This window comes from Mus caroli, unplaced genomic scaffold (genome assembly GCF_978045245.1).
Source record: "Mus caroli unplaced genomic scaffold, Mus_caroli_1 scaffold_6, whole genome shotgun sequence".
NCBI lineage: Eukaryota > Metazoa > Chordata > Mammalia > Rodentia > Muridae > Mus > Mus caroli.
The window spans coordinates 129805416-129829628 of record NW_028227261.1 but is presented as its reverse complement, the minus strand read 5'-3'; the positions used below and the strand labels follow the sequence as shown (position 1 = coordinate 129829628).

Below are 24213 nucleotides of genomic sequence, written 5' to 3'. Positions count from 1 at the left end.
AGAGAGAGAGAGAGAGAGAGAGAATGCTAGAAAGAAAGAGAGAAAAAGAGGGAGAGGGGAGAGGAGAGGAGAAGAGGAGGAGAGAAGAAGACAACGAGAAAGGAAAGAGGAGAGAGAAGGGAGAGGTAGGAGAACAAAAGGAGTGAGAGTAAGAGTAAGAGAGCGAGGTGGGAGCTGAACACCCCTTTTTATGGTCTTCACTGTTGCTAGGTAACTGGGGAGGAGTTTAGCCTGAAGGTCAGAAGCTTGGGCCATTGCTTACGTGACTACTGACCATGCTCCTCTTGAGGGGGCTGTGGGGGGCAGTAACTTAAGCAGGGGCCAGAGTTCCAGGAGCATGAGGGAATGCCTACCATGTCATGAAGGTGAATTATCACCACAGAGGTTCAGACCTCAGCTGGACTGGAGACCAGCCTGCAATTTCCCACACCTATGGTATTGGGACAAAACCAGAAATAGAATTGAATTGAAGACTGAAACTGTCAGACCATGGTTCAAGAATGGACTCATGGGAATAAGGTGTCTTTGGAAGATGATCAAGGTACATGTCCTTAGGGCCATGATCTATCCTTAGCATGAAGTCACGAGGTCACTGACCGGAGCCTGATATAGCTGTCTCCTGAGAGGCTCTGACAAATACAAGGGTAGATGCTCACAGCCAACCACTGGACTGATCTCTACTGGAGGAGTTAGAGAAAGGACTAAAAGATCTGAAGGGGTTTGCAATCCCATAGGAAGAACAACAATATCAACCAACCAGACCAGAACTCTCAGGGTCTAAATCACCAACCAAAGAGTATACATGGAGCAACCCATGGCTCCAGCTGCATATATAACAGAGGATTGCCTTGTTGGACATCAATGGGAGGAGAGGCCCTTGGTCCTGGGAAGGCTCAATGCCCCAGTGTAGGGGAATGCCAGGGCCAGAGGCAGGAATGGGTGGGTAGGTGGGGGAGCACCCTCATAGAAGCAGGGGGAGGGGTGGTGGGATAGGAGGTTTCCAGAGGGGAAACTGGGAAAGGGGATAATATTTGAAATGTAAATAAACCAAATATCCAATAAAAATTGGACTCATGGAAAGAGAATTTTAAGAGCTTGTAAGAAAGATCCAAGAAAACATTAGAAGAGTCTTGCGATCTCAATTTCTCCAAGATGTAGAATTGTTCTTGGAATGTGTTTTCATGATACTCCCAGGTGTAGAGGTTACTTCAGACTACTCATTATGGCTTGCTGATGTTATTCAAATGTTTATATGCCACTATGAAAAAAAATTGCCACATGCAGCTTATCCTTGTGATTGGATACAGCTTGAACTCATGATAACTTTACTCAGATGGTCCTTCTTAACCCTCAGAGTATAAATTGTCTGATGCTCTGAATAAAGCTGGTTATTGCATCAGACTTTAGTCTTTCTTATGCACTGGTTCCAATCTCCCTGACCCCACTGCCTCTAGAGTAGTAAACATCAAACATAAATCCACACACCCATGGACACCTGATCTTTTATAAAGAAATCAAAAATATGAATTGAAAAGAAGACATTATCCTCAACAACTGGTGTTGGCCAAACTGGATGGTTACATGTAGAAGAATCCAAATAGATCCATACTTACTACCATGCACAAAACTCAACTTCAAGTAGATCAGACACTTCAACATACCACCAGATACACTCACTGAACCTGATAGAAGAGTAAGTGAAGAATTCCCTGAACTCATTAGCACAAGAAAAGATGTTTTGAGCAGAACACCTGCTCAAAAACCTCTGTGCAGGCACTAAGCTCAATAATAACTAAACTGGATCTCTGGAAATTGAAAAAGCTTCTGCATGGCAAAGAACACAACATCATTTGGACAAAGTGGCAACCTAAAGAATGGGAAAAGATTATTTTACCAACTACACATTCATTAGAGGATTAATATCTAAGATACATAAAGTAAAAACTAGATATCTAGAAAACAACACGATTTAAAAATGGGGAGCAAATCTAAAAAGAAATTTTTCAATAGAGGAAATGCAAATGACTGAGAAACACTTAAAGAAATAAATGCTCAACATCCTTAGTTATCAGGAAAATGCAAATCAAAGCTACTTTGAGATTTCATGTTATTGCTGGCAGAATAGCTAAGCCCAACAACACAAGTTGCTCATGCTGGTGAGGATGTGGAGTAAGGCTTAAGGTGGGTTTCACTGCACTAAGATCAAGTTGCAACAGGGATGTGGTACTCTTAGGGCTTGTAGGGAAGGTCTGTTCTCTATCTTTCCAGCTTCTAGAGGTCACCTGCTTCAAGCTCCCTTTTTCTAAATATAGCAAGCACGTCACTCAAAACTCCAGGGAGTACGCATGGAGGGACCCATGGCTCCAGCTAATCCCACCACCGTGCCTTTGCTCAACCATCATGGCCTCTAATATGCTGAAAACATGAGGCCAATTAAATGCTTTCTCTTGTAAGTTGACTTGGTCATTGTGTTTTGCCACAGAAGTAGAAACCCTACCTATTGCATGGAGTATTGTTTCACCATCAATATCCTTTTATTGAAAAAAAATTCAAATAATTTTATTCTAGCATTTATATAGCCAGGGGATTTGTTTGTACCAACTCTGGTGTTTAATTTTAATTCAAGATAAAAAAAATCACTTTGAAAGCATATTGATTTAGTATACTTCAGCAAGTTGGAGTTATAAGTGAATATATACTCTTTTAACAATGGTGCAAAGGAAATAAAACATTTTGATAGTTTAAATTTTTCACTAGCCCTTTTAAAGCAACTGTTTCACTCCATATGTAAAAAGGCACACTTATACTTTTGAGATTTATTTCCTTCACAAATAAGTTTTGCAGTATGTAACTAATAATTTCCAATACTGTTAAAAATCCCCTATGTTCCAACCATTAGGACACATTTCACTGTTTTGTTCTAGATGACTTATCAAAGAAGGTCACAACTGTATGTGGGCAGCTTACGACTGCCAGCAACTCAAGCCTCAGGGGATCCGATGACCTCTTCTGGCACAACAGGCACACAAACACATGCATCACACTCACAAATAAAAACAAAAATGTTAAAGGCTATAGATACATAAGGAAGGGCCTGGCCTTTCATCATTTTGCATACTTTAATCAACTCTAAACAATCACTGATATTTCTTCCCCTGGGTAGAAAGGTTTGAAGGCATTTGGACATTTCTTACTAACATTTGAAGCAAAAGATAATATCCAAACACACATCAAAGGACATGCTTTCCCTAGGAAACCACTTTTGCATTTGTTTCTTTCTTCTTATACACAAGAACATGAGGAAAGATAAGGGATATGTTTCATGGTGTGTTGGTTGGCTTTAATCAACTTGATACAAATGCCTGTCACCGAAGAAGAGAAAACCTCTATTAAGGAATTGCCTCCATCAGTCTGGCCTGTAGGCATGTCTGTGGGATTTTGGGTGATTAATGGTTAACTGTGGACGATGCCACCCATGGTCTTTTGCTATATGAGAAAAATAGCTGAGCAAGGTATGAGGGCAAACAGGTAAGCTACACTCTGTCATGGCTTCTGCTTTAGTTCCTGCCTTGACTTCTTGCCCTGACCTTCTCAATGATGGACTGCAAAGTGTAAGATGAAACAAACTCTTTTCTCCCTTGGTTGGTTTCTGCAACAAAAACCAAAGGAGAACACGGTGCTAATATAACATAAACTATACGATCAGAATAACTAAAGCCTGCATAATTCCTGCTTGTGTTCATCAGAGTGCTTCTGGGTAAGACTAACATTGGAATTGTCAAGCTGAGTGCAGCAAATCATCCTCTGTGATTGGGTGAGACTTGTACAGTGAGTTGAAGATATGGATTAAATAAAAGGGTGAAAGCCTGACACTTTTACCGAGGCTATGGAGTACTCGCAAAAAGGGACCTAGCATGACTCTCCTCCGAAACACCCAACAAGCAGTTGAAAGAGTCAGATGCAGATACTACACCTAACCAATGGACAGAAGCTGGTGGCCCCTGTGGTTGAATAGGGAAAAGCTGAAAGAAGCTGAGGAGGAGGGTGACCCTGTAGAAGACCAGCAGTCTCCATTAACCTGGACCTCCGAGATCTCTCAGACACTGGACCACCAACCAGGCAGCATACACCAGCTGATATGAGGCCCCTAACACATATAAAACACAGGACTGCTGGGTCTAGGTTCAGTCAGAGGAGATGAACCTAACCCTCAAGAGACTGGAGGCCCCAGGGAGTGGGAAGGTCTGGTGGGATGGGGTGGGGACTTCATGGAGATGGGGGTGGACGGGGAGGTAAGGGATGTAAAAGAGTCAGAGGGTGGACCCGGAGAGGGATAAAATCTGGAGTGTAAAAAAAGATTAAATAAAATTTTTAAAAAAGAAAGAAAGAAAGAAAAGGGTGAATAAGAAAGAATTCTCTGTGTTAAGCTTGTGCATTGTTCTTTTACTTTAGAACTCGGACTTGAACTGGGCCATTAACGACTTCCTCTTATTTCTCCAGGCTTCTCATTTGGACAACTGTACCACCCATTAATTCACCTAGATATCTAGCTTGCCCCTAAAGATTGGTCAATGCCCTAGCCTCTATAGTGATATAAATCCATAAATTTATGCATCTCTCTTTTGACCTACCTACATATTGGTTTTGTTTCTCTGGATCTTCAGACTATATAGTATACTATTTATTGTCCTTGGAGCATGCATCATCATTACTATTTTGGACATATAGTTAAGTTCTTAGGATGTTGTCTAAGTGAATGATGAGGCTTTGCACTGAAAAGCCAACCAGCTCTGGTGAACTTCTCTTGATTTGAAAATATCCTCTCTTGATTTTCTTAGAATTCCTTTGCCATGAAACAAAGACCTAAATTGATTAAAGCTGTCAGTTCTTCAAGGGGATATTATTTTTTATAAATATTTTCATAAATATATATTATAAATATAAAAGTATTCATTTGTAACAAGCTATTCACTTGATGTTTAAAAAACTAGAGTCTTCACTAGAAATTCACTTTCCCTAAATACAACAAACCAATTATTAGGAAGCCATTACTAAGGACCAAAGTTTATGGTAGTCTTCATTTACCCTTTGTTATCTGTTTACTCCTATAATGTTCAAGCTCTTAAGAACTACTCCTTTTTTCCCTCTCCAACAGTTTTTCCCGGAATATTGTCTTCAGCCTAGCTCCTTTCATTTTCACAGTGTCATCTACGACTTTCCTCAGCCTTATAAATCATTCTTCTTCATTCACTGACTATTATTCCATGGGGTGGGCGGACCACAGCTTCCCTGTTTGTCTAGTGAAGGATACCATGGTAGCTCTGTGTTAGAGTAATTACGTACATTGGTAGAGAAGATTTTCCAATGAGGAGAGTGTAAACAAAAGCAATTGCAGGTGCCCAGGGATAAAGCTGGCAGGAATTATTGCAAGAGTAAAGCTCTTGACAGTCTCATTTGATATCTACAAAACAGCAAAATTATTTTCTATAGAAACTTCTGTCACAACATATGTTATCTAAACATGAACTTATAAAGTGTTTTGTAAAATGGAATGCCCATGTCAAAATATACATTCATCCAGGACTTTACCCAGGGCTTCCTCTGTGTTCTAAAACCATTTTATGGAAAATAATGACCAGTTTACCGAACAACAAGAGGTCATGCCTGACCTAAAGCTATACTAGAGACCAATTGTGATAAAAACTGCATGGTACTGGTATAGCAACAGACAAGTAGACCAGTGGAATAGAATTGAAGACCCAGAAATGAACCCACACACCTATGGTCACTTGATCTTTGACAAGGGAGCAAAAACCATCCAGTGGAAAAAGGACAGCATTTTCAACAAATGGTGCTGGCACAACTGGTGGTTATCATGTAGAAGAATGTGAATTGACCCATTCCTATCTCCTGGTACTAAGGTCAAATTTAAGTGGATTAAGGAGCTCCACATAAAACCAGAGACAATGAAACTTATAGAGGAGAAAGTAGGGAAAAGCCTTGAAGATATGGGTACAGGGGAAAAATTCCTGAATAGAACAGCCATGGCTTGTACTGTAAGATCAAGAATCAACAAATGGAACCTCATAAAATTGCAAAGCTTCTGCAAGGCAAAAGACACAGTCAATAAGACAAAAAGGCCACCAAAAGATTTGGAAAGGATCTTTACCTATCCTAAATCAGATAGGGGACTAATATCCAATATATATAAAGAACTCAAGAAGGTGGACTCCAGGAAATCAAATAACCCCATTAAAAATGGGGCTCATGGAGCTAAACAAAAGAATTCTCACCTGAGGAATACCCAATGGCTGAGAAGCACCTGAAAAAATATTCAACATCCTTAATCATCAGGGAAATGAAAACCAAAACAACCCTGAGATTCCACCTCACACCAGTCAGAATGGCTAAGATAAAAAATTCAGGTGACAGCAGATGCTGGGGAGGATGTGGAGAAAGAGAAACACTCCTCCATTGTTGGTGGAATTGCAAGCTTGTACAATAACTCTGGAAATCAGTCTGGCGGTTCCTCAGAAAATTGGACATAGTACTACCGGAGGATCCAGCAATACCTCTCCTGGGCATATATCCAGAAGATGTTCCAACCGGTAAAAAGGACTCAGGCTCCACTATGTTCATAGCAGCCTTATTTATAATAGCCAGAAGCTGGAAAGAACCCAGATGCCCCTCAACAGAGGAATGGATACAGAAAATGTGGTACATTTACACAATGGAGTACTACTCAGCTATTAAAAAGAATGAATTTATGAAATTCCTAGCCAAATGGATGGACCTGGAGGGCATCATCCTGAGTGAGGTAACCCAATCACAAAAGAACTCACACAATATGTACTTACTGATAAGTGGAAATAAGCCCAGAAACTTAGAATACCCAAGATATAAGATACAATTTGCTAAACACATGAAACTCAAGAAGAACTAAGACCAAAGTGTGGACACTTTGCCCCTTCTTGGAATTGGGAACAAAACACCCATGGAAGGAGTTACAGAGACAGAGTTTGGAGCTGAGACAAAAGGATGGACCATGTAGAGACTGCCGTATCTGGGCATCCATCCCATAATCAGCCTCCAAACGCTGACACCATTACATACACTAGCAAGATTTTGCTGAAAGGACCCAGATATATCTGTCTCTTGTGAGACTATGCTGGGGCCTAGTAAACACAGAAGTGGATGCCCACAGTCAGCTATTGGATGGATTAGAGGGCCCCCAATGGAGTAGCTAGAGAAAGTAACCAAGGAGCTAAAGGGATCTGCAACCCTATAGGTGGAACAACAATATGAGCTACCCAGTACCCCCCGGAGCTTGTGTCTCTAGCTGCATATGTATCAGAAGATGGCCTAGTTGGCCATCAGTGGAAAGAGAGGCCCATTGGTCATGCAAACTTTATATGCCTCAGTACAGGGGAACGCCAGGAACAAGAAGTGGGAGTGGGTGGGTGGGGAATGGGTGGGGAATGGGTGGGGGACTTTTGGGATATCATTGGAAATGTAAATGAAATAAATACCTAATAAAAAAAAAAGAATGCAATGTAGGTGCCTTTGTGAACAATATGTGATTTCAATTGTCAGAGAAAGGAAAGAATAAGCACGAAATCAATAGGCTGTGGCTGTGGTGGCACATGTGTTTCATAACCATGTGATTCAGTAGAGTTTGTCTGACCTCCAGCAAAGCAATGAATCATGGAGCAGTCTGCTGCAGAGCTGACTATGGAAAACATTGAGCATTTCTGACTTCATTTCAGTGACAACTATGTATAAATTTAATAGCTACAGAGTAATTTTTGCTATCTAAAACACTAGTAGATACAAAGTAAACAAAATGGGGCTTTGGGGTTGTTTCCTACTATCTTTCTTTTTCTTTTTTATGAAATGAAGATCTAAGAAATAAGTTACACTAAATTAAAACATAACTTTAAAAACCTGTTCTAATCAGAATGCGAGATTCATCTATAGCATAAATGAGCAGCTATCAATTATGCGACTGACTTCAGTGACTTCTTGGGACATGGACACAAGAAAGCTTTAGCATGGTGACTAAATGACAGATAAAAACGGGGGTGGGTGACTATCTGACCTTTAATATTCATGTACCACCTGTAAGTTTATAAATTCATTTGTTCTGATTAATTCTATCTTTAAACTAAAAGATAATTTACTAAAAGCACACTGATATCCACAGAATTGATTTGTATTTGAGGAGCAGGGAAGAAATAAAGACAAAAGGCATCCAGCTTGGGAGCTGAAAGCAACACAACTGTCAATGCTATATGTTTTTTATCCTTACTATAATAAGCTTATCTGTCTGCACATTATCTGTGGTGACTGAGCAGCAGGCAGTATAAATGCTGCAATGACCTGCCCCCATTTGTGAGCAGTACTGTTAGCCCCAAGTCTTTAAAGGGCACTGTATTAGGAAGTAAGACAAATGAATATATTAAAGAGATCTATGAACAAAAGGAAGCAAATTCAACAAAGAGGAGTAGACAGCAGGAAATAATCAAACTCAGGGGCGAAATCAACCAAGTGGAAACAAGAAGAACTATTCAAAGAATCAACCAAACGAGGAGCTGTTTCTTTGAGAAAATCAACAAGAGAGATAAACCCTTAGCCAGACTCACTAGAGGGCACAGGGACAGCATCCTAATTAACAAAATCAGAAGTGAAAAGGGAGACATAACAACAGATCCTGAAGAAATCCAAATCACCATCAGATCCTTCTACAAAAGGCTATACTCAACAAAACTGGAGAACCTGGATGAAATGGACAAATTTTTAGACAGATACCAGGTACCAAAGTTAAATCACGATCAGGTTAATGATTTAAACAATCCTATGTCCCCTAAAGAAATAGAAGCAGTCATTAATAGTCTCTTAACCAAAAAAGGCCAGGACAATATGGATTTAGTGAAGAGTTCTATCAGACTTTCAAAGAAGATCTAATTCCAGTTCTTCACAAACTATTCCACAAAATAGAAGCAGAATGTACTCTACCCAACTCATTCTATGAAGCCATAATTACTCTGATACATAAACCACAGAAAGATCCAACAAAGATAGAAAACTTCAGACCAATATCCCTTATGAATATCGATGCAAAAATCCTCAATAAAGTTCTTGCTAACCGAATCCAAGAACACATCAAAACAATCATCCATCCTGACCAAGTAGGTTTCATTCCAGGGATGCAGGGATGGTTTAATATATGGAAATCCATCAACATAATCATTATATAAACAGACTCAAAGACAAAAAACCACATGATCATCCCCTTAGATACGGAGAAAGCATTTGACAAAATCCAAAACCCATTCATGATAAAAGTCTTGGAAAGATCAGGAATTCAAGGCCCATACCTAAACATGATAAAAGCAATCTACAGTAAACCAGTAGCCAACATCAAAGTAAATGGTGAGAAGCTGGAAGGAATCCCACTAAAATCATGGACTAGACAAGGCTGCCCACTTACTCCCTACCTATTCAACATAGTTTTTGAAGTCCTAGCCAGAGCAATTCAACAACAAAAGGAGATCAAGGGGATACAAATTGGAAAAGATGAAGTCAAAATATCACTTTTTGCAGATGATATGATAGTATATATAAATGACCCTAAAAATTCCACCAGAGAACTGCTAAACCTGATAAACAGCTTCAATGAAGTAGCTGTATATAAAATTAACTCAAACAAGTCGATGGCCTTTCTCTACACAAAGAATAAACAGGCTGAGAAAGAAATTAGGGAAACAACACCCTTCTCAATAGTCACAAATAATATAAAATACCTTGGCGTGACTCTAACTAAGGAAGTGAAAGATCTGTATGATAAGAACTTCAAGTCTCTAAAGGAAGAAATTAAAGAAGAACTCAGAAGATGGAAAGATCTCCCATGCTTATGAATTGGCAGGATCAATATAGTAAAAATGGCTATCTTGCCAAAAGCAATGTACAGATTCAATGCAATCCCCATCAAAATTCCAACTCAATTCTTCAACGAATTGGAAAGGGCAATCTCCAAATTCATCTGGAATAACAAAAACCCTAGGCTAGCAAAAACTCTTCTCAAGGATAAAAGAACCTCTGGTGGAATCACCATGCCTGACCTAAAGCTGTACTAGAGAGCAATTGTGATAAAAACTGCATGGTACTGGTATAGCGACAGACAAGTAGACCAATGGAATAGAATTGAAGACCCAGAAATGAACCCACACACCTATGGTCACATGATCTTTGACAAGGGAGCTAAATCCATCCAGTGGAAAAAAGACAGCATTTTCAACAAATGGTGCTGGCACAACTGGCGGTTATCATGTAGGAGAATGTGAATTGATCCATTCCTATCTCCTTGTACTAAGGTCAAATCTAAGTGGTTTAAGGAACTCCACATAAAACCAGACACACTGAAACTTATAGAGGAGAAAGTGGGGAAATGCCTCGAAGATATGGGCACAGGGGGAAAATTCCTGAATAGAACAGCAATGGCTAGTGCTGTAAGATCGATAATTGATAAATGAGACCTCATAAAATTGCAAAGCTTCTGCAAGGCAAAAGACACCGTCAATAAGACAAAAAAGGCCACCAAAAGATTGGGAAAGAATCTTTACCTGTCCTAAATCAGATAGGGGACTATTATCCAATATATATAAAGAACTCAAGAAGCTGGACTCCTGAAAATCAAAAAGTCCCATTAAAAAATGGGGCTCAGAACTGAACAAAGAATTCTCACCTGAGAAATACCCAATGGATGAGAAGCATCTGAAAAAATGTTGAGCATCCTTAATCAACAGGAAAATGCAAATCAAAACAACCCTAAGATTCCACCTCACACCAGTCAGAATGGCTAAGATAAAAATTCAGGTGACAGCAGATGCTGGGGAGGATGTGGAGAAAGAGAAACACTCCTCCATTGTTGGTGGGATTGCAAGCTTGTACAACTCTGGAAATCAGTTAGGCAGTTCCTCAAAAAATTGGACATAGTACTACTGGAGGATCCAGCAATACTTCTCCTGGGCATATATCCAGAAGATGTTCCAACTTGTAAGAAGGACTCAGGCTCCACTATGTTCATAGCAGCCTTATTCATAATAGCCAGAAGCTGAAAAGAACCCAGATGCCCCTCAACAGAGGAATGGATACAGAAAATGTGGTACATTTACACAATGGAGTACTACTCAGCTATTAAAAAGAATGAATTTATGAAATTCCTAGGCAAATGGATGGACCTGGTAGGCATCATCCTGAGTGAGGTAACTCAATCACAAAAGAATTCACATGATATGTACTCACTGATAAGTGGATATTAGCCCAGAAACTTAGAATACCCAAGATATAAGATACAATTTGCAAAACACATGAAGCTTGGGAAGAACAAAGACCACGGTGTGGATAATTTGCTCCTTCTTGGAATTGGGAGCAAGGCACCCATGGAAGGAATTACAGAGACAGAGTTTGGAGCTGATACAAAAGGATGGACCATGTAGAGACTGCTATATCCGGGCATCCATCCCATAATCAGCCTCCAAATGCTGACACCATTACATATACTAGCAAGATTTTGTTGAAAGGACCCTGATATAGCTGTCTCTTGTGAGACTATGCTGGGGCCTAGCAAACACAGAAGTGGATGCTCAAAGTCAGCTATTGGATGGATCACAGGACCCCCAATGGAGGAGCTGGAGCAAGTATCCAGGGAGCTGAGGGGATCTGCAACCCTCTAGGTGGAACAACAATATGAACTAACCAGTACTCCCCCCCAGAGCTCGTGTCTCTAGCTGTATATGTATCATTAGATGGCCTGGGAGGCCATCAGTGGAAAGAGAGGCCCATTGGTCGTGCAGACTTTATATGCCTCAGTACAGGGGAATGCCAGGGCCAAGAGGTGGGAGTGGGTGGGTGGGGGAGTGGGTGTAGGGTCTTTTGGGATAGCATTGGAAATGTAAATGAAATAAATACCTAATAAAAGAGAGATCTATGTCTATATGCATATATACATATGTAATGATATATGTGTGCATATATGAACTCATGATACATATATATCATATATGTGTTTATATATGTGTATATATATGTATATATGTGTATATATATATATATATATATATATACACACACACACACACACGTACAGAAGGAAGTTCTTAGGCGGGCATTAGTGAGATTCAACATAGCAAGAAACGGTTTCAGTTGGATTACAATAGGGGAATTAAGACGGAGGGCCTATGATGTCCTTGGCACTGCAGTAGGCTCTGGGGACCAAACAGCACAGTAGAGAATATAACCTTGACTCTCCCCCTTGTAGAAGACTGAAAGAAACATCTTTATACAAAAGCCTTTCTCTATTGTTTCTTCAATGGCACAGCTTCCTTTAAAATTCTTCTGGCCATTCTTTTTCCCATTTCCTCCATACCTTAGGCATAAGAACAGTGAGAACATCCCTTATTCCTACTATCCAGATACTCAAGTATCAGGCCTTAAGTCTTACTCTGAAGTTTTACCATTCCTTTCCTATCCATACATCTATCAGCTCCACATCCTAACCATGCTTTGGAAAGATTTTTATCTTTCTAGGCATCTGCTCTTCCCTTAGTCCAGGCTATAAGCCACTCTTTAGAATCCTAGTAGGCATTATTGATGCCTTTTCTTTATTCTGGATGAACATTATAACACTAATATCCATTTTACAGACTCTTTTGTAGAGTAAAATACATTGATCTACATAAAGCATTTAGAATATATGTGTGGAGCACAGGAATTGCATACCCACAGCAGTCACATTTATTATTGCTGAAACTGACTAGAAATATCCAAATAAACATGGGATAAAAACAAATACAAGTCTAAACCCCCAAACCCTGGTGTTGATTACGTTATACTGTGGTAATCTCTCCAACTGCCTGTGTCTTCTACAAGACTATAAATTCACTCAATGTCTAGAAAATAACAGGCTTACAACAAACGTTTATTGAATTGAAAATTTTTAATTACGCATTATATTCTCATTTAATAATCATTTGTGGAATTTACTCAAGTAATGACTGAATTATAGGATTACAAAAATGCTTGGAACAAAGACCATATTTTCAATATCATGGGCTTCTGTCCTTCCCTCAAACCTGAAAATTACACAGCAATATGCAGGCTCTATGGGAAAAAGATGCTCAAATATTTAACTTTTTAAAACATCACATTTTACCAATACATACATGAACTTATGTTAGGAAGTCAAGACATCAGATAGCAAGTTTGAAACCGCCTCTAGAACCATAAATACTTCATGACCCACAGAGTGGCCCATAACTCGGAATGGGCAACGACAGGATCCTGTGACCTTACTTCTGAGCTCCCTGGGTCAGCGGGACTTCCAAAAGGAGGGGACCAACAGTTGACTCACGCTCACCCATTACACACACTTACACACACACACACACACACACACACATAATCACAAGGCTTCTGCTTGACTTTTCTTGTTACTTCTAAGGCAATATTTTCCAATTCAGTTTTATTCAACAATACCTCTATGGACTTTCCTACCTTAGCTAGTCATAGTACCTCTCTAAGGTGCTACTACTGATCAAGGTACATAATATTCAGTTCTTTGGAGGAGAGAAGCTAAATTTTAATTATTGAAAAACAGAAGACTTTATGAACATAGGAACATGGCAGAGGAGAAATAGTATAGAAGCTCATGAGAGACATGAGCCATGTTGGTCGTTATAAACCTTGGTAGAACAGCAAACTGAGAGGCAAAGGGTCCAACATTGAGAAGTGCAAACCCCTGAGATGAAAGAGACTGTGCTTAGTGAACAGTGTGCTAAGGCAGCACTGACGGAACAGATGAGAGAAGGGAGGGGCTGTGGGTGGTGCTAAGAGTGTGTGAAGGCTGAGCCTAGCACCTGAGCATTGCCTAGCCCTGCACAGAGGTTCAGGAAAGAAGAGCCAGAGAAAGAGAAAAAGTCAAATGGTTATTGAAGGTTTCTAAGATGGAAGGGGATTTCAGATTCAGAAAATGCAAAAGTAGAAAAGAATAAAACCACAATATTCTGAACTATCGAAAGGTGAGTGAGCCTGCAAACAGCTCAACCCATAAAAAGAGCTGAGCTCTTCTTTCCACTAGCACCCAGGTGTAGCATGGCCAGGCACCACTAATCAATCCAAGAAGAGGAAACAGCTAACATCACTTAATCTGCACCACCTCATCCTGAGGCCCGTGCTTGAAGCAATCAGCTGAATGATGAAAAAAAGCATAGGTCCACAGGAGAGAGATAACCTGCCCATGTTTACACAGCACAGCTGGTGGAGAGGAGGAGGAACCCAGCAGTTATTAATTGAAGTAGAGCCTTCCATTTGCTAAGCACTGTGGAAAACAACTGCAGGCGGCAGAACTCAGTCAGGCTCCTTACCTCACCCATCTCATCTCCCCATTGCTGCATTACCCTCTTAAGAACTGTGGCTCTAATTTAGATATATGTTTGACAAAAGCCACACTGTGCATACACCACTGGAATTAAACCTAATATTTAGATTTCTTTTTTCTAAGTCATTTTTTCTTGACTCAATAATGTTTTTTATACCTCCTTTTAGAATGTTCATGATCACAGGAAGTCAAAGCACTTTATGCTCAACTGTAAGCAAGAAAATGTGTTAAGTCTCAGGGCAATATCATGGAACAGTTTACACCAAAGCATGTGCCTATTGACTCCTGAAGTCTTATGTTTCTTGAATCAAACAAGAAGCGTGTTAGCTTCAGAATCATGTGTCAAATACCACACTTTAAAGCATAAAACTCTAGTTTATACCCCAGTATTTACTTAACTCCATAGAATCCTAACAGAAGGGAAAAATGCACACATAATCTGCACATATTTTGTATACGTACATCTAGTATTTAAGATCTTAAGAACTGAATTATACATGAATTACTATGAAAATTAGGAAACATTTCACTAATTTAATAAGTTATTTGCTGAGCACTTACAAAGAACGAGACAACATTACATTGTTGCAAGAGAAACAGAAGTTACCAAGGACTTCAAGACACTGTATCTAGGTATTTCAATATTGAACATAAGATACAAGAGTAAACACATCATTCTAAATTAGGGTAGGTGGTTGGGAGAGGCTGGTCTTTACTAATCTCTGAAACTTCTGCACACACTCAGAATGAAACGATGTTCTAGTTTGCCTTTTATTGCTGTGAAGAAAAACAAATTAAAACAAAAGAAAAACAAAAAACCCATGACCAACTTCAGCTTGGAGGTAGAGAGTTTAGTCCATCATTGAAAGAAGCCAGGGCAGGAACTCAACGCAGGAACTGAAGCAGAGCACGAAGGAACACTACTTACTGGTTTAACTCCATGGCTTGCTCAGCTTGCTTTCATATTCCACCCAGGGTCCTCTGCCTAGGGTGAGGTGAGTGGGGTGGGGGGACAACAACCAGTAGGCTGAGTCCTCCCATATCAACTGTCAATCAAGAAAAATGTTCCATAGACTTTCATCAGTCAATCTGAGGGAGGCATTTCATCAGATAAACCTTCAGTTGAAGTTTATCTTCCCAGATGAGTCTAGCTTTTGTCAAGCTGACAAACATTGACTAGGACAAACAATGACCATTTCTTTAACTAAATTTTCCTTCCAGGTTTGCTTCTGTAACAAACAGCTTTGGAAGTAAAGCAGACATCACAGTCTGGAGCAAAGGCAGGTTTACCAACAGACTTAGAAGAAAGGATTTCTCTTACTGGGGAATGAGAGGTGGGCAGGGATTCCTTGTCTCAGCCTCTCTTATACTAGGATAACAGGGGCCTATTGCCCACCTGGTTTTTACAATATTGGAGATCTGTGTTCTCATGTCTTTCTGCTTGTATGATAAGCACTTCAGCCATTGAGCCATCTCCACAGCCTGCTTTCAAAAGCTCCATATCCTAGTCGGCCATCACTGGAAAGAGAGGCCCATTGGACTTGCAAACTTTATATGCCCCAATATAGGGGAATGCCAGGGCCAAAAGAATGGGAATGGGTGGGTAGGGAAATGGGGGGCGCTATGGGGGACTTTTGGGATAGCATTGGAAATGTAACTGAGGAAAATATGTAATAAAAATATTAAAAATTAAAAAAAAAAGCTCCATATCACTGTTAGTTGGCAACAGAATGTTATTGATACTATTTCTTAAATGAAAAAAAAACAGGATTATTATTTGAAATATCTAAACCAATCATTAGCTGGCCTAAAGACCTCTGCTAATTTCTGTATTATTTAAAGATTTTTGTAAAGGAACTTTTTATATTACTTCATTTATTTTCTGATATTAGAATTACAACATTTCTCTCTTCCTTTTCTTGGCTTCAAACCCTCTGGTAAAGTCATGGGGTCTTTTATATTAATTGTTGTTATATGCATATGTGTATGTGCATATAATAAAGCCTGCTGAATCTATAGACTGTGACTTGTACATATATTTTCAGAGTTGGCAGTTTGGTATCAGATAACAATTGATATGATCATCCTTAGAGAAGAGTATTTCTAGAAAAGGATTTATTTTTACATCATACTGAAATGTGTACTCCAACTTATTAATATTTAGACCGCTATTAGTCAAAATTGCTCTCTTACACTAATTGTGGGAGTGGCCATTGGGTTACTTTGGCCAATGAGAGATCAGTATTCACTAATGCTATGTTTCAAAAATATTACCTAGTCATTGTGGTGGTTTGAATAAGAATATCCCCCATAGGCCAATATATTTGAATAGTGTAGTCAATAGGAAGTGACACAATTTGACAAGATTAGGTGTGGCCTTGTTGGAAGAAGTGTGTCATTGGAGTGTGGTTTGAGGTTTCAAAAGTCCATGCTGGGCCCAGTCTCTGTGTCTGTCTGTCTGTCTCTTTCCCTCTCCCTCTCCCTCTCCCTCTCCCTCTCCCTCTCCCTCTCCCTCTCCCTCTCCCTCACCCTCTCCCTCTCCCCCTCCCCCTCCCTCTCCCCCTCCCTCTCTTCCCCTCCCTCTCCCCACCTCTGCTTGTGCACTAGGATGCAGCTCTCAGCTACTGCTTCAGCACAATGTGCCTACCATGCCTACTGCCATGCTTTCTGACATGATGATAACAGACTAAACATCCAAACCTGTAAGCAAATCCCCATTTAAATGGTTTCTTTTATAAGAGTTACTTTGCTCATGTTGTCTCTTCACAGCACTAGAACCATGACTAAGACAGCCATCAATCAACTGAAGCAACACTTAAAAAATTTTAAGAAAAGCTGAAATAAAAGGTATGGAGAAGTGGTCCCACTGCTCTTGCAGAAGAACCAAGTTTGGGTCCCAGCAGCTACATGGCAGCCTAACTACAGGACAAGGGGATCCTGGCCCCTCTTCTGGCCTTCATAGGTACCAGGCACGCATGCAGTAAACTTTGCAGGCAATACTAATAAATATTAAAAAAAATAAACCTTCTTAAAAAGTAGACTTGAAAAATGTATAGTCAGAAGTTAATCTCATTTCCAGTTAACAATTATCCAGGTTTTGTTTCTGTATCCATATAAAAAGGCATAGAGAATACTGGGCAAGAGTCAAACATGGATAGAATTAGAAGATATCAGAAGATGAAATGACACCCATGCACAGGGTGTTATAATCTCTAGGGCTAAACTAGGCACAGGAAGAATGCAGCCATACTAAGAGGGTGGTGAGTGTGGGAAGCACTAGTTACAGCAGCTAAGCAAAAGAGAAAAGTCTGCAGAGCAGAAGAGAGTCCAGAGTCCATTCTAGAAGAATAAAGTGAAAGCAAAAATACAACACACCAGAACCTGTGGGGCACAATTTAAGCAGTTCTAAAGGGAACAGATGTCTATATCTATAAGTGGTTTCATCAAAAGAGCAGAGAATTATCAGTAAATTTCTTAGTGATATGGGATATAAGAATAAGCCAAAGCCCAAACCAGTAAGCAAACAAAATATTAAAGATAAACACAGAAATTAATGAAATAAAAAACTATGCAAAAAACCAACACTAGGACTGAAGAGCTGGGCCGTTGGTTAGGAGCATATATTCTGCTTACAGAGAACTCTGACTTCAACACTGCTATCAGGCAGCTCACAGCCACCAGCAACTCAGGCTTCTTATCTCTGCCAGTAACCATAGATACATAAGCATGCCACACAGAGGCACATACATACATACATACATACATATACACACATTAACAAAAATAAATTTACTTTAAAATATCAACAAAACAAACAGCTGATTCTTTGAAAAGACAAAAAATTGAAAAATCCTTAGCCAAATTAACACAATTAAAAGATCCAAATTAATAAAATTAGAGACAACTAAGAAGGCATGCCTGGTATTAGTAAACTTCAAAAGATTATTAAGGCATACTTTGAAAGTTATATTCTAATAAATTATAAAAATTTAAAATTGCAGAAATAAAGTTATAATTTAATAAAATATAGAATAAAATTATAATCTAATAAATTGTAAATTCCAAAAAATTGTAGAAATGAGAAAATTTCTAGACACATCTAGCCTACCAAATTGAAGCCAAGATGAGAGTTCTACATCTTGATCTGAAGACAGCACAAGTGAATGCCACACTAGATGTAGCTTGAGCATGTAAGACCTAACCCCCACAGTGACATACTTCCTCCATTAAGGCCACTCCTAGTGCCTTTCCCTTTGAGCCTATGGGGGCCATTTTCTTTCAAACCGTACAACATCCCTCAGTGATAGTCTATATCTTGTAATTAATTTCTTTCATCCCCCAAATTAGTTTTGGTAAGTGGTTTATCAGAGCAATAGAACTCTAACTAGGGAAATCTTGGTGTTCATTACAGATCCACTTACATTATTAATATATACGCCAGCAACCAACATACTGCTGAGAAATCAGGAAAGCAGCCCCACTCACGGTGCTTTATAAATAAATAAATAAATAAATAAATAAATAAATAAATAACCAAGGACTAATCCTAACCAAGAAACTACAATGTAAAAAATGTGAGCACTTAAGAAAGAAACAAAAGATGGAAAGATGGCAATGCTAGTGGATTAGTAGACTTGATATCACAATATTATCAAAAGGCATCTACAGGTTCAACAGTTTCCATTAAAATGCCAATGATTTTTTCACAGAAACAGATTACAAAGAAAGAAAGAAACTAGAAGTAGCAAGGTCTTAGAACACCCGATTTAAAGTTATTCTGAAAAACCACTGTAACAAAAATACTATGGCACTACTACAAAAACAAACCTGCAAATCAGTGGACTAGAACAGAGGAGTCAGCTTTTTTCCTATTGTTCTGATAAAATACTCTAAGGAGAGGAACTGAAGGGAAAGAGGTTTATTTTAGCTCACAGATCAAGGTACCCATGGTCAAGGCAGCAGGAACTGGAGGCAGCTGGCCACTGTCCAAAGGAGAGAGGTGTGAATTCCACTCTAGGGCTCAGTTTGCTGTCTCCATCTAATACAGGGTCCCCACCTAGGAAGTAGCCCTTGCCCCAATTAAGGTAGGTTTTCCCCCACCAGCATATCCAAAGACCTATCTGGAGAGAGACCTCCTGGGAGATTCCAGAGTCTGCCAAGTTGACAACACAGTAAGAGATGGGGGGGGGGGGGGAGAGAAGGGAGCGATTAGGAGGAGTAAATGAAAATTGAGGGGAAATAACAGGAGGGAGAAACAGATAGTGAAAATAGATGATACCTTTAAAAGAACTTGCTTTAGAATACATGAACAATGAGGGAGGAAGAGGAGGAGGAGAGGGAGGAGGACGGGGAAGACGAGACTACAAAATGGCTCAACAGGTAATGGACCTTGCTGTACAAGTTTGGCAACCGGATTTGATCTCCAGACCCCATGTAAAGGTAGATGGAAGGAAAGAATCAACAAAGTTGCCTCTGGCCTTCACATGCATGCCTTGGTATGTGCACCCACACACATCATGCCTACATCATATATAGGCACATGCACACATACAATAATAATGTTCTTATTCCATCTCTGTGTGGGCTGTATGTCTGCATGAATATGGGCACAAAATTGGAGGTCTGAGGTTGAGGCCAGGAATCTTCTTCAATTTCTCTTCCATTTTACTTTCACTTTACTCCATCTGAGCTCCACCCAGTACCCACCCACACTTGTATGCCTGCACTTTAACCACTTGGACATCTCCTCAGCTCCCAAATAATAAGTTTCTAAAATTAACAAACAAATGTCAAATGCCAGATATGCAAGTTAAGAACTGTGTTGATTATTTAGTTACTTTCTGAATCCTAAGTACTTACTCTCTAAGATTCTGTTTCCTGATATGTAAAAAATGGCAGCCTTTAATAGCACATGCATGCATTTGTACAAGGTGTTTGCATGATGATTACATGAAATATAAATATAAAAGACCTCATCCACCCTGGTCATATCAGCACACATCACTCACAGCTGGAAATCAAATAAGTTCTAGGAAAAAAGAACCATATCTTCATATGCCATGCATGTCACTGTCACACCATCCAGTGCTTGTTAAATGTATTCTCATTGCAGCCACCCAGGACAGTCCAGTGAATGTCCCACCAGGGCCCTGGACTCAGTTCTGTCCAGGAAGGTACACAGGTTCTCAACACTTACAAATCTGCCGTCCATCATGTAGTTGGCTCACGGCCTAGGAAAGATCAGGAAGCAAGGCTGTCCTCTGTGCATTGACATCCTAAGACAAACACATCCACCTTCACTTACCCGGAAATAGTCACTGCAGGCTGCTAGGACTGCCTTGTGAGCGTGGAATTTCTGTTCCTCAGCGATCAGGGTCACGTCGCAGAGAATGCCATCACTTCTTTGCTGATTCAGTGCCGCCAGGACAGTGTCATTGTGAGATTCCGAGTGGCACAGCCTCTGGCCCGTCAGCATTTCTTGAATACTACAAAGGAGAGTAATGAAGCCCTGTTTATTCCTTTCACCAGCTCAGCTTCCTGGGGCTCTCTCACTCATTGGACTTTGGGGAGGCTACTTCTACTGCACTGTGAGTCTGACCTTTCTGTTCTCAATTTTGCCCTCTCTGGCTTTTGTTTCTTTGTTTTCCTTTACTCTAATTTGTTCCTCTGCCCTATCCTGGGACTTTTTCTCTTGGTAGCTCCCTGGGGTTTTTTTATTTTGGTTTTGATTTTGCTAAGATTTAACTTTGTGAAAGTCTACACATGTCTGTGAACCTATGAGCCTGTTTCTGAGTTCCTATTTCTTCAGTGTGTGTGTGCAAAACTTGCTTTATGTGTATAGGTGAGCATACCTTCCCATGTGTGGCATCAAACACAGCATCAGTCAGAACTTGGGAAACTACCCACTTCACAACAAATGTCAGAAGACATTCATTTGGAATAAATGGGGCACAGTGGCATAGAGCTGCAATCTCAGCATTCAAGTAGTTGGGAAGCAGAAAATTCAAACACCAAACTTGGCTACATAGTAGAGGTCAAGCTGAGCTACATGAGACCTATATCTGTGGTGGGAAAGGTGTCCTTGTAAATGAAAAAGACTATTAAAAGTTAAAAGTAAAATATCCATTTCCAATGTCTATGTAAACACTGTACTGGATATATGAATAGACTATTTTTCTTTTTGTTTTGTGAGATTGCTAAACTCCTATGATGAAGCTTTACCACTTCATCTTCTTCCCCCATCCTAACCTATTTATCCTGTGTCCTTTCAAAAGTCCTACCTGAACTTCAAAGATTTTCTAAAATGAGACAGAAATGATGCCATGAACTCACAACACAAACTGAATTTATATGTCTATGGACAATTCTAGCTTAGATCATTAAAAATCTCTCTACATCACTCCAAAACCTTACAAGTCCTGGGCTCTGACTAGTGAGCTATGTCATTACTAAATTACAACCAGAGGATGACATGGGTGTCACGCCCTGTGTCCAAACAGTGAACTCCTTTGAAATCTGAGTAAGAATATCTAAGGATGCCTGAACATGCTCTCTCCCTACCTGGCATTTCTGTGTTCGGTGCCAGTGTGAAAAAGTGCTATTCAGAGGAGACAAAGTCTTACCCACACTGTTGCTTTATTTGACAGGGCTCTGCCTTACTTCTGCCAACCAGCTGGTGAATTAGAATTAAATACAAATCTCTACCTTACAATTAGCCTAATTCTTCCTGGGAAAAGCCAGTGTACTCAGCAGGCTTTATCAAACATTTCCTGCTGGGAAGCACCAAAGTCCAAACTATGGAAAGAAAATAACTCCAGAGAAAGTGAGGCTACAGGAAGTTCTTGTGGGAAGGTGTAAGGATTATTTTCAGCAGAATCTGAAAGGCTCACAGCCATTGAATATTCATCTGTGGCTCCTGCAGTAGGCAGGCTTTCAAAATCAGTAACTGAAAGTTACTTTCGGAAGCATAAATAGTTCTTTATACAATTTTCTATGTAACACCTAGAATGCAGATTAATTAGTATCATTAAGTAAAAGACGTGATGAAAAGAAACAAGAATTCCTTATCAGCAAGGTAGAAAGCTAGGATAGCCTGAAAAAGCTTTTCTAAAATGATGACATTTTCATAGTTAGCAATTACATTGCTTACAGTTTTCAGCCCAGTATCCTACATGATATATAATTATTAATTATAATTAACAATTTAGTCTTCCTAGTAACACTGAAAGAAGGTACCACTGGCACCTATGTTTTACAGATAAGATTACCAAAATTCTTGATCATGAATTAAAAAAAGAAAAAAAAAAACTAATGTTAAGAACAAAATGGTATAACTCTTTTCCTGCTTTAATAGAGAAGTTATCTGTAAGAATGGTCTCCAAAACTTATGCCCAAGGTGACAAAAGATTCAAAAGCTCCTGTTGAGATTATATTTATATCATATATAAGTAGACTCGAAATCAACCCTTTTGAGTAATATATGAAAGCACAATTTGCATGCAATAATCACAAAATTATGCAATCATGTTCAAAGCTGTTTTCTTATGTACTAGGACTAACATTTTGAAACAGAAAATGGAGTTTAAGTATTATAACTTTAGAAACTATCTTTTCTCCTCTTTTATGTCACCGTAAATGAATTTTGAAATTTCATTTGTAGTAGAATAAGAGAACATTAAAATACTTGCTTTAGCCGGAGAGATGGCTCAGGGGATAAGAGCACAGGCTGCATTTCCAAAGGTCCTGAGTTCAATTCCCAGCAACCACATGCTGGCTCACAACCATCCATAATGAGGTTTAATGCCCTCTTCTGGTGTGTAGGCATACATGCAGGCAGAACATTATATACATAATAAATAAATCTTTTTAAAATTTTTAAAAATTAAAAAAAATACTTGCTTTAAATTCTTTTCTTATTTCCAAATCTAGTACATGATCCACATCACTATCAAGCCTGAGCCAGTGTTTGCACTGAGATATCTGTTGGAAGTGAGTAACTCCTGGCAGGAAAAGAGCAACTGTGAACTGCAGCTTGGCAAAGACTGAAGGGCTGCACTCTGGAACAATAGTGATGCTTCCTGCCTTCCCAGACTTAAGAGCTCAGCTTGGAAGAGTCACCCTTAAAGAACACCATAAGCTGGTATTTAAGACAACACTTGGCAGAAGAGCCTAAATATTTTAGAACCAATATGTTATGAGTTCTTAAAAAGCAAAAATAAATACACTGGCATTTGGCAAGAATTCAAAGGCCCACTAATCAACAAGTCTCAACACATCATCACTATTCGCAAAGCAGTCTCCCATTTATCTCTCAGCTATAAAGCTGCAAAAGCCCTCACCTCTGCAAACCTGACAGCACACCTGTGCACAGGACAGCCAGAAGAGGTGAGGCTTACTTCACCTGGCTAATGATCGCAAACTGAGAACAGAAACCGAAGGCTACGGTGTATCAAGCAGAAATTAAGGTGGGAGCAGACGGACACTTGTCACTAGATCCCTCTGCCCTGAGAAGAAATGGCAAACCAGCATATTCACCTCCTAGGTTAGACCAATGTCTTTTCACTACTGGGAATCAAACAAACAAAGGAAAAACTGCATCAAAACTTTCCCCATAGCTGGGGAAAGACCTGAGAATGGCTCCACATTTTTCAGGGGAAATTCAGATTTGAGAAGATGCTTAAAACTCGGAAAATTCTTCCATGAAAAAATGGTATGGCTCAAAATCCACAGCTAGTACAGAAGGTACCCGGGCTCCCCAAGTGCAACAGCAGTACTGT

At 39.6% G+C, this 24213-nt stretch overlaps 1 protein-coding gene across 5 annotated transcripts in view; it reads right to left on the bottom strand.

The window, feature by feature from the left end:
* The window catches only part of Klhl32 (kelch like family member 32), a 235073-nt gene that overhangs the window by 152200 nt on the left and 58660 nt on the right, over nt 1-24213 (bottom strand). For all 5 annotated transcript variants that reach the window (XM_085839454.1, XM_085839453.1, XM_021160284.3 and 2 more), the window contains exon 3: nt 20742-20922. In XM_085839454.1, the coding sequence (XP_085695580.1) occupies nt 20742-20922 (181 nt within the window). The remainder of the gene's footprint in view (nt 1-20741; nt 20923-24213) is intronic.